This window comes from Sinocyclocheilus anshuiensis, unplaced genomic scaffold (assembly GCF_001515605.1).
Source record: "Sinocyclocheilus anshuiensis isolate Anshui unplaced genomic scaffold, SAMN03320099.WGS_v1.1 scaffold1635, whole genome shotgun sequence".
NCBI lineage: Eukaryota > Metazoa > Chordata > Actinopteri > Cypriniformes > Cyprinidae > Sinocyclocheilus > Sinocyclocheilus anshuiensis.
This window is the reverse complement of record NW_015549682.1, coordinates 566,463-578,493: the sequence shown is the minus strand read 5'-3', so window position 1 is coordinate 578,493 and position 12,031 is coordinate 566,463. Positions and strand designations below refer to the sequence as shown.

General features: G+C 36.2%; 1 protein-coding gene across 1 annotated transcript in view; it reads right to left on the bottom strand.

Annotated features, from left to right (window-relative positions):
• LOC107660403 (solute carrier family 22 member 23) overlaps positions 1–12,031 on the bottom strand; it is a 51,275-nt gene that overhangs the window by 17,552 nt on the left and 21,692 nt on the right. The window contains exon 3 of the mRNA XM_016449693.1: positions 8,438–8,592. Within this exon, the coding sequence (XP_016305179.1) occupies positions 8,438–8,592 (155 nt within the window). The remainder of the gene's footprint in view (positions 1–8,437; positions 8,593–12,031) is intronic.

The window sequence follows — 12,031 nt, the reverse complement described above, 5'->3', positions numbered from 1 at the left end:
GAGAGAAAGAGAGAGAGAGAGAGAGAGAGAGAGAGAGAGAGAGAAAGAGAGAGAGAGAGAGAGAGACAGAGAGAGAGAGAGAGGGAGAGAGCGAGAGAGAGAGAGAGAGAAAGAGAGAGCGAGAACCTTGAGCTTCTTAACCCATCTGATCCAGATCCCTCGTGCACGTTCCCACAGCTCAGCAGCTCCACACACACTCTTAACTAGCTAAATGAGGACATACGATACATTTCATTTGTTTTAATGAAACTAATGGCTACAAATAACCCTAATCCAAACCATGATGATATATCAAGAGTTGTCTGTTTTTGAACTTGATGGAGTCTGTGGCTGAGAATCCTAATGACGACCAGCAGAGGGCGCCGTGAGGGATCAGGCTTGTTTGTCTGTTTGAGCCTGAGGCTGACATTATGACCTTCCCCTGTCACATGAGGCACTCATGGCTTCCTGCCAGTATGCCACATATTCAAATGCATTCCATGCCAGGACCACTGGCTTTCTGTGTCATGGAATGGCATGAGGGTTACAGATTGTTGTTTTTTTTCATCAGTGTCAAACAGCAGAGAATGGCACTAGTAATGCTGTGGCCACGAGCCTGATTCCCAGGGAATGCATGGACTGATAAGTGAAGCTGTTGGCATCTGTAAGCAGATTTATAATGTTTTAACAGTGCATCTGTGTCTGAAGAGAGAAAAGGGAGAGAGTAATAGAAAAACCACAGGGCTAGATGTGGTGGTCGGGGTCAAAGGTCACAGATAAACAGCTGTTGATGCAGCTCTGAAGAACACAGTCTCAGCATAACCACTGAACTTTACTCCAGTCAGCATGCAAAACACTTCTCTGATTACAAAAGAGCTAAAGATTTCAGAGCTAAAGAACAAACAAGAAAGGAAGCAAGCAAGAAAGAGAGTATAAATAAATTCTGGTCTGGTTCGCAAATGAATCATTCTTTCGAACCGGTTCTTTCTGGTGAACTAGTTGAATCATTTAATTGAATCAGTTTGCAGCTTGAGAAGCACAGATCTACAAGTTACTCAATCAAAACTCACAGCCTGACAGTCACTTTGACTCGAAATGAGCCAAATGAATGAAACAGAATGAAACCGTTCAACTCGGACCGAAGAACGATGAGCCGCTGATATGCGCATGCGTGAACCAAACACTTGAACGAAGGGGTGAAATTAAAGATTTTATGGTTTCTCACTGTTTATGTAAAAAGGTTAGCTGATGAAGACTAATTTATTCACTTTATATGCATAAGACATGCAAAACATCCATGTTTCTCGTCATTATTGGGTGCTTTTAGTAATATAATTGGTATTCGTTACATCATTGTGTGATTATGTAAACAAACTGGTGAATCGGTTCATTGAAACGAACTGTCCGAAAGAACCAGTTTGCAGAAAAGAATCAGAACTTCCCTGTTTGCCTGAGGCTCTGGATTACAGGTATAATGTTGTAAATAATCAGTTTCTTGCACAAACTGATTATTTCGCTTCATAAAACCTCAATAAATCGTCAGGAACCACGGGTATAAATGTTGTGTTGCCTGATATGCTTTTTTTGACTCTCAAAGTGATGGAATAAAAGAGGACCATAGTTTCAGCCAAAAACTTCTTTACTGTACTGAAGAAAAAAAAATCACCTACATTTTGGAGGGCCTGAGGGTGAGTAAATTAACAGGAATTAACAATTAACATTTTTAGGTGAACTATCCCTTTAATTATAAAAGCAACAAACAAAATGCAGTTATAAATTATAAATGATTGCACTGAATTGTAATTGAAAATGTTTCATTTTTAGATTTCACCATTTCTCATCATTTGAAATGTTTGTTTTCAAAAATGACCCAAAAAGCAGGTTTAAGCAGGTAGCCAAGTAAGTTTTGAGTTTATTTTGAGGCAATTCTGGGTTGTTGGTATAACAAAGACCCTTACCGGTATTCACTGCTGTCACAACACCGCTGATTTGCTCTAATACCGGTTATTTCCTCACAGATCACACACAAATACTGATGCCATTTAAAAGCGATATACTAGACTTATTTTTAATTAAAGATGTGTATTCTCTACACTGTAAAATATGACCGTGAATTTAACGGTAAAAGACTGTAAAAATGCTACAGTAAAAACCTGTTAAATGGTTAACGTTAAATTCCCCTACTATATACGGTGAAAAACTGTGTTGGACATTACATGTAATTTTACGGTAGTATACAATTTTTGGAAGTGAAAAAGACAGTATAATTCACAGTGAATAGCCGTAAATTGACATTCCCAGAATTCCTTGCGTTACATTTGAAATTTGATGTTTTTTTTGTTGAAATAACTGTTTCTTAGTTTTTCCTTATCAGTTTTGTATATTAGGGTTGTATATTACACCTAATGTCTATTTCAGTTAATGAAATTACGGTATTAGTACGGTTAGTAAAACCTAAAATGTTGCTACCGTATTTTTTACGGTAAAATTCCGGCAACCAGAGCTGCCGGTTTTTTACCGTAATTTTTTTTTTACAGTGTAGAAATACAATAACTTATGCACAACACCAATTTATGAGTTATGCAAGGAACTGAATTACCGATAAAGACCAGTAATTTCTAGGAAAAGCTCAAAATCTACAGTAGGTCTGTATCTAAAAGGCATTTTCACTGGATCATGATTTGTGATTTAATCTGCAAAAATCTGGATGGGCACAGACATGATTATTTCATGAGCATCTCTCTTTGCTAATCTAATCCCATAAAGACTGTCGTCAACTATTCAAACTGTTGCTGACCCTAGCCATTGAGCTGTTATCTAGGGCATCTCATTATGAATATTAGGACACTGTATGTACATTGAAAGCTCTGTGCACACGCACACATGATTGAATCAGTACACACATTAGCTAACGTTTCCAAGGATGAGAGAAATTTAACACTGGTGTGTAGGCTGCATGGATGCGCAGGGAGTTCTTGCCCAGAACAGAACCATACCGCCAATCCAAACTGTATGCTAATTATCAATCATCTTTGACGATAGTGGTCCTGACAGAAATACAGCTAGCAATCGTCTCAGGCACCACAAATAATCAAGTTTGTGACTGATTCTGTTATCCTGGGATATCATGCATCATAATACATTCATAACACCACAACAATAATTACGTAGTTTAACAGATCAGTAGTGAACATTCAAATATGAAATCGTCAGTATACACACCCATCTGAACAATTTCTATATATCTCTTATCCTGGCCATATATATATATATATATATATATATATATATATATATCCTTTATATAATACATATATCCTAAGTGCTTCAAAAATAGGGTGATTTTAGATTTTTGTCAATGATGCCGTCTGTCGGTAGGGAATAGCAATATGGCTGCTCAAACACTTCCTTTGGTTTCACCGCCTAATGGCAATTTGGAATCCTATGAATGAATTCTATTCTGTAAATTCTATTCTATGAATTCTCAAATTCTCTAAACTCAGTGGTTGCAATAAAAACCTTACTATTATGAAGGCATAGTTATTAATAAAGAAAATTGAGCTGCTTGATGGCAGAGAAGGCTACCAAGCCATGTCTTCATGACTCATTGAATCTTCATGTGTTGCAGCATTATTTAATAACTAGGTTGTTGTTGTCCAGGCTAGATTGGCCCCCTGTGTGTCTTTCTGTGTGCTTTATCCATTTTTTTCTCTCTCTTGCCTGTGTCTTGTTTCTTACTCTGAGCTGGCCATGATCCCCACTCTCTTGTGTTGAGTTGATTCACAGCCGCCTTGACCATAATTATTCCCACCTGTCCTTGTTCTCTAGCAATCATTTCTCTCTTTTATATTCTCATCTCGTTCTCAGTTATTTGGTGAATCATTCCCTCAGCTGGTCCGGCTCCAGCCTGTTGATCTAGCCTAGTCTTGTTTCTCTAGTCTGTTTATTCTGTGGGTGTAGTTGAACAGTTAGAGCACTTCTCTTGCCTAGTCAGTCTTGTATTGTTCCCGTTGGATTCTCTCTCTGGCTGTAGATTAACTGTCTAGTCTAGTCCTTGCCTAGTTACTCTTGAGTGTTTCTGTTTTGATTTGCTCTTAGCCTCCAGATTTCTCAGCTGCCTATGTTGTGAGCTATTCAATGTGAATCAATGTTTGATATGTGAACAAAACCATTTGCAAAACAAACAAAAAACAAACAAACAAACAAAGGCTTTAAAGGGATAGTTCACCCAAAAATCTAAATTCTGTCATCATTTATTAACCCTCAAGTTGGTCCAAACCTCTCCGAGTTCTTTTTTCTGTTGAACACAAAAGAATATATTTTGAAGAATGTTGGAAACCAAACAGTTTCCGGTATATCCATTGACTTCCATACTATTTTTTTTCCCAGACTATGGAAGTCAATGGCTACCATCAACTGTTTGGTTACCAACATTCATCACAATAGCTTCTTTTGTTTTCAAAAAATTAATTTTTCGGTGAACTATTCGTTTAAGGCCAAGGTGAAGCATCTGCAAGCAGGTTGTTTTGGAAGTGGGCGGGACTAATGCGAAAATCAGTGATCCCATTGGCTAGTGCTCACCTTTCATCGTATATGTTTGATTTATGAGATCTCTTTGGGAAAATGCAGACTTGATATTCATGAGCTCAACAATATGGGAGAGACACTGAGCCGCTGATAACACACAATCTACCTGAAGAAAGACGTGATAAACAAGAAGTCATCTTTGACTATAGTAAGTAAATGTTGTTAGATACTACATTTTATATTTATACCTATCCTCTCTAATAAAGGATTTAAAATCCTCAGCTTGAATTTCTGTCCACAGATCTGGGGCCTCATTTCTAAAATGTTGTGCAGAAACCATCCAAATTGATCTTACGATCATCTCTCAAATATGCGTACGCATGATTCATAGAATGAACGTACATACATTTTCAAAAACCTGCAGTACTCGAACAAGAAAAAGTGTGTACGTCTGCTCAGACCCTGACCTGACGCTAAGCACTTTTCCACATTAGTTTTTATAAATATGAGTGTTGGCGTGGATTTAAGGGTACGCACACGCTAATTATAACATGTTAGCTTATTGTTCAGTTCAACTAATCCTGAAACTATTCATGTAAAATATATTTACATAGAACAATTACAGCACACAGCATAAATAAGTACACGTACACCCCCCTCTGAAATGTAACGATTCCCCTTTACATAGATGATGCATTATGGTTTCTTGAAGATATAATATCCCAGCAAGTCTTATTGATCAATTGCCAAAGAGGCACGTAAATATTAATTAGGAAAATAAAATTTCCTGGTGCAATTAAAAGCAAGTTTGACCCACAGGTGAGTATATTGAACCGAAACGTTTAAAAAGAAGTAATTTCTTGACCATTAAAATGTCATATAGTCCACTGAATTATTCTCAAACTTAGTGCTGAGAACAGTGGAAGCACTTGGGAGAGACAGAATGATTGTTGGGCTTTTTTTTCAACATGACAATGACATTATAAAATCATTTAAGGAGGTCGTCCTCCAGGAGTTAAACAGGACAGATGTGACAGTTTTCTGTGAATTTGTACACTCAATGCCAAGAAGGATCAGATCAGTATACTTAAAAATATGGAGAACATATTACATTCTATATTTCACATTTAATTGAATTTGATCAAAGCTGTACTCATTTTTGCAATCTTAATTTAAGCAGAATAATTTGTATCATTCATTTCAGCTTCCCATAAATTCCAATAATTATCATTAAGAAATAAAAATGTATTGATGTTCAGAGGGGGTGTATTAATTCATGCCGTTTACGATGTCTGATTTTTACATTACATCTCAGGACAGTCACTAGTTAAGCGTGCATTCTTGTGTTGTCGTGATGTAATTGTCCTGCAGCTTTAATTAGTCACATGGCATTTACAGCTCAGGTTGTTGGCTTAAAAATTGACCATGTGCAAATATGGCAGCATGCACATCACATACTGCCACAACGGAGATGAATGGGAATGCTATAGTGGATATTTTTCTCCAGCGGTTCTGAACAGTGTTTACACGAGAAGCTACAAGAAACATAGTTCACTTTAAAATTTTTAAAAAGTGTTTAGAGAAATGGTTTGTCTTTTTGTCTACTCTCCACAGCTGCTTTCCATCTGTATCTCCAGTATTTAATCTCGTCCTTTAGTCTCGTCCAGGTTCGGGTTGTCAAAGCTTTAGAAAAGTAAGAAATTTGCATAGCAACAGCCCCCAGTATAAGAACCAATGGTGAGGCTTCTCTTCACCCACCAAGTTTGAATAACAATCTACGAGCACTGGAGGAAGGTGATTATCAGTGAATAACTAATTATGGTCTGCTCATCACCAAGTTATCATATATGACTGCAAGAGACTTCAAATTTAAGGCATATGGACTACTGCTATGATACTTTATAGTGCTTTTTGGAGTTTTGGCACCCTGTCCTATTTGTTGTACGAAAAGGGTAGCCTTGATTTATTTATTTTTTGTATGCATAATTTTTCCACAGAAAATTATAAATAATGACTAAAACTTTATAGGATATTAAAAAAATTATTTAAAAAGATATATAAAACTAGCATGGAAAATAGGGAATACATGCAAACAGTCATTGCACTGCATTAAATCAAATATATTATATAACAGCAGATGTATGCCATTTAATACATCTTCATATTTCAAGTTGACTAGGAGATGACAAAATACGAATTAAAAAAAAATTAAAATGCTGTCATCTTTTACTCATCCAAGGTATTTTACTATACTAAAAGAAGATATTTTGAAGAATGTTGGTAACCAAAGAGTTGGCGGTAGCCATTGTTCTTATTCATTTTTTCCCATACTATGGAAGTCAATGGCTACCGTCAACTCTTTGGTTACCAACATTCTTCAAAATATCTTCTTTTGTGTTCAACAGAAGAAAGAAACTCATACAGGTTTGGAACGAAATGAGGGTGAGTAAATGAAGACCATTTTCATTTTTGGGTGAACCATCCCTTTAAAAGTTTGATTAGTGGAAAGAAAATAAAACAATAATCAATGCACAGTATATCAAAACAACAATAGTTATTTAATGCACACCAATAGTCCAGGCCGGGTCTATTTTTGGGAGTGCCTTTTCAAGGTAGATGGGGGTCAAGAAAATGACTATGACAAGGAAATGAAGGCCCACCGTACTCACTGTAAGGCAATTACAGCATGGAGTTAAAGCTTTTCGAGGCCATCAGACAGTCAGGTGAGGCATTGCTGGCAAACCCTATTACTGGAAGGGCCATCATCTAAAGAGGATTATCACTCATCAGAAAATGTCTTCACTGTTAAGCATGTAGAAGGTCACTGCTAGTCTGTGGGTAATCCATCTGAATGACTCTAACAAACTGAGAAGACAGTACGATAGAGTTGAGAGACCACAATTAACCTCTGTGACATTCTAAGGGTAAGACCTTCATGTGAGAGACACAAATCATACACATTCATTTAGATGCTGCTTATAAGGCTGGATGATTTTTTCAAACCGACCCCTGGGTTGAGGCTTTTGGGTGAAGAAACTGGGTTGATAATCATTCATAATCAGTTTTCCAACAGTGCTGGGTTGGGAATGCAGTCGTGGAAAGAGAGCATGAACAAAGTATCTGCGCCTCCACTTTGCCATCCACTCATGACAGGAATGTGTGTGGAATGAATAAATGAAAGCGAATCAAAGCGGAAAGGAGAGAGAAACTGACTGCATTATATTCTACTATTATTCAAAGTCGGGTTCTGGAAGTAAAATCATTCATTTTCTCCACAGGGAAATGGATTTTTAACAATAACTGACAAAAGGCAGACCTGTTGTGAGCTCTGAGGTTGTTAAGTAATGGTGTATGTGATCTATGTGCATTGATTCAACTTATTTTTAAAATAATCATGTTTAATAGTGGAATTAGTAGAATAACTACATTACCCATAATGCTGTTCAGACAATTCCACCAATTACAGCCAACAGCTTTTTAGCTCCGCCCACTATGCAAATGAAGTAACTGACACAGCCTCCCTATGCATCGAAATTATATATTTGTATAAATATGCATATTTTGCAATAAACTTAAAATATATTATTTCCATAGATACAATCAACAACTAGCTAAATTGTTACAAGCTAATTGCATCAAGCATTGAACTGCAATGCCGATATGCAAAGACAGCTCATTCAAACTGCATCTCTATCTTACAGCATTCGGTCTGTTAATGTACTTGTACATAATATGTGCATCATTCTGTATATTTAATGTTGACGTGCATATATTTTTTTATTCGTATTGCAATTGTAAGTAAATGTATTCCCTTGAAACAAACTATACAAGCTTGTTGCACAAAGAATGACGGATAATGCCTCAGTAAATGTAAATGTCTTCTGGACCAGAGCTCTTAATAAAGCTGGTTCATCTCAGACGTTATACTTACTCAGAGCATAGAGCGAGAGCGTGATTCCTGCTAAGCAAAAGCCCTCAAAGAAGCGCAGGGTGCTGAACATCGGGACGTTGACGGAGAAGGCCACCGTCATGCCGAAAATGAACATGAAGATGACGGACAGGATCAGGACCGGGTGTCGTCCACACCTGAATGATAGAAAACACAAAACAAGGCCAATTTACTAAATGCTCTATACCAGTGATTCTCAACTGGTTTTTAATTATATTATAACGTGGCATCAAGTGAGTCAACACAGTAGCATTGTTCATAGTACAAAAGCAATCCAACAAGTCCCTGAAGTGATAGGTCACTTAAAAATGATTTGTTTTTCTAAAGCTGTGACCTTTTTTCTTTTTCAGATCACTAAAGGAGAAATTTAAAAACAAGTCCTGAATGATTCCTTGAAAAAAAAAGCTACAACTGAAATGCATTAACATTATCATGAACTGCATAGTGCCCAGTAATATGTGACCTTGGAGCACAAAACCAGTCATAAGGGTCAATTTTTCGAAATTGAGATTTATACATCATCTGAACGCTGAATAAATAAGCTTTCCATTGATGTATGGTTTGTTAGGATAGGACAATATTTGGCTGAGATACAACTATTTGAGGGTGCAAAAAAATTTAAATATTGAGAAAATCATCTTTAAAGTTGTCCAAATGAAGTTCTTAGCAATGCATATTACTAATTCAAAATTAAGTTTTGATATATCTACGGTAGGAAATTTACAAAATATCTTTATGGAACATGATCTTTACTTAATGTCCTAATGATTTTTGGCATAAAAGAAACATCTATAATTTTGACTCATACAATGTATTGTTGGCTATTGCTACAAATATACCCCAGCGACTTAAGACTGCTTTTGTGCTGCAGGGTCACAAATGTTTAGCTACTTATTACTAAATCTCACTTTTTGACCAATAAAATGATGTCATGCTCTCGGCAGCCACTATCCTCACCACACAAAACACATTGTGCTCGGCACAAACAATAGGACTCGTTCAGTAATAAATGAGTGGATTTTTTGTATTCATACGCATAAGAGAACTTCTCACAAAAAAATAGTGTGACAGAGGTTAGTAATTTGCAGAAAACACACCCAAAACATTCCCATATAAGGGCTTTCTGCACAACCTTTCCTTTACAGCCATGCATCATTCTGGACAAATTATGCTATGTATTTATATTCTAGTTCTGTGTAAAAGGTATATATGCATATATGTTCCTCTCCCTTTCGAGCTCTATCTCTCGATTTATATATGAAGATTTCAGATGCAAAAACCTCTGAATTTTCTTTCAAATTAGCTTTTTTTAATCAGGCTCCTGATGAAAATATCATTGGAAATTTTTGAAAATTAGGCATTCAGTAACTGCCTAATATCCTTTTCTTTGCCATTAAAGTGAAATTGCTCAACCTTAACATAGGAGCCTGATAAAATGCTCATTTAACCTCTTAAGACTCAGCAAAATGTTTTAGGATGTCATTACATTGTTTAGAGCATTAAAAACCATTTTTTGGTAGAGGACATCGGGACTCAATTTCTTTAATAAAATAAAAAGACATGAATGAACATGCATAGGCAAAAACAATAGATTTTTTTTTAAATCACCAATACATTTTTAGTTTTTTTTATGTTACAACAGAATGATTTGATATACCATTTTTCTTCATGCAAAATGTGTGTAAAATGGCCATAAACAGGTTTTCTCATTATATATAAATGTATCTATAAACTAAATCTAATTTGCATATTAATGTGTTTTTGGGGCAACATGTAATGAAAAAAGAAGTGTAATAATGGGAGTAATAATTGACAAGATTTTCATAATAATATATACTATTTCATAGGAATATTGAAATATATTTTCTTTCCCTATTCACTTTTTTGCATCTGAAGTCTTCATCTATATGAGAATGTTTGTGCACAGATTTCACACACAGATTCGTGTGTATGCATGCTCAGTGAATGATACCAATGCGTGTCCATACCGAATGTGAACCCTTATGTCACGTAGTCTGGTCATATTTTTCTTTTACCTTGTAGTTTTATTCAGGGACGTCGGCATCTGGCCAGATTGTTGGCACTTGGCTAGCTTTTACCAATGAACAGATGAATTTGATTCAACAAAGTCAACATATGGAGCATTTTCTTCTTATTCTGTGGTATGCTGGCTGCACTATGGCTGAGAAAACAGAGAGTCATCAACTCGCTGAGGAAAACTAACCTGTCTCAGCAGCTGCTTGTGTCCTTTTACCACTGTTCAGTAGGAAGCATACTTTCCCATTGCATTCTGGTGTGGTATGCTGGTTGCACTATGGCTGAGAAAAAAGCTTTGCAGAGAGTCATCAACTCTGCACAGAAAATCACTGGTGCACAGCTGCCTTCACTTGCTGACATCTACAGCACCAGATGCATACAACGGGCCAGAAGTATAATAAAGGACTCTTCCCACCCCGGCAACCACCTCTTCACTCTGCAGCCCTCTGGAAGATGCTACAGATCCCTCCAGACTCCGGAACAGTTTTTATCCACGTGCCATCTTAGAACTGAACTCCAATTAATAAAAGACATATCACTCAATCACAAGCTTCAAAGGGTGTGGTATACTAAGGACTATACACTTCATACAGCTACTGCTGTAGCTGTGCAACACACTGTTCTCATATTTATATATTTATTCCTTAATTATCTTGTGTTTATTAATATTTCATTCACTACTGTACATATTTTGGACATTTGGTATATATAATACCATGTTTTTGGTATCATATGTTTTTTCCCCCTGCTGCAAGACCCAGGACAGATAAGAAAGACCTGTTTTACCCGTTTTTGGGAACGGTTCAGAGCCACTGATCCATCCATATTCTGAACTGCACTACATTGTGTCCTGCAGCAAGACTGTGATAACAAGTAACTATAAACTGAATGCAAAAAAATTGGCATGCAAAGCAATTAATCATAAAATAATAATTAGTTAATCGGAAAAGTTTGCATTTTCATGACTACCAAGATTTGATTTGACTATGATTCAAAGGTTTAATAAAAAAAATAAAAACATAAAATGTTTTTGATGCATCACATGAAGTGAAATTCAATAATTCTTGATATCAAGTTTAATATAAAAAATGAAAAACATGAACACTGCTTTTTAACTGTCGAGCTACTTTAATTTTTTTTTATCTATTTATGCACTTACATAATCAGAATAGTAAAAATAGAATGTAGTTTTGAAAAAAAAAAAAAAAAACTGATTTTCATTTAACTATAGTTTAAAAACATGCAAGTAAATGTATTAGAGATCAACAAAGAAACACAAGCAATAAACAAAGAGTGCTTTAGGTATCTAAAAGCTTTCCAGAAAAGAGCAGTGAGTGATTTTTCTTTTCCTCTGAATTATTGCTGTTTGATTACAGCGGGTCTAATAGACTGTCTACCAGATGTTTTGTCCCCTCTGTTGTAAGATTACAGTGTTTACATCAATTTTGCAGAATACAAGCATTCTGATATCCATGAGCATTTCACTGCTCGCACGTCATGCACAGCTGCATGCCTTAAGAGCACTTCAGAGAGAGCACA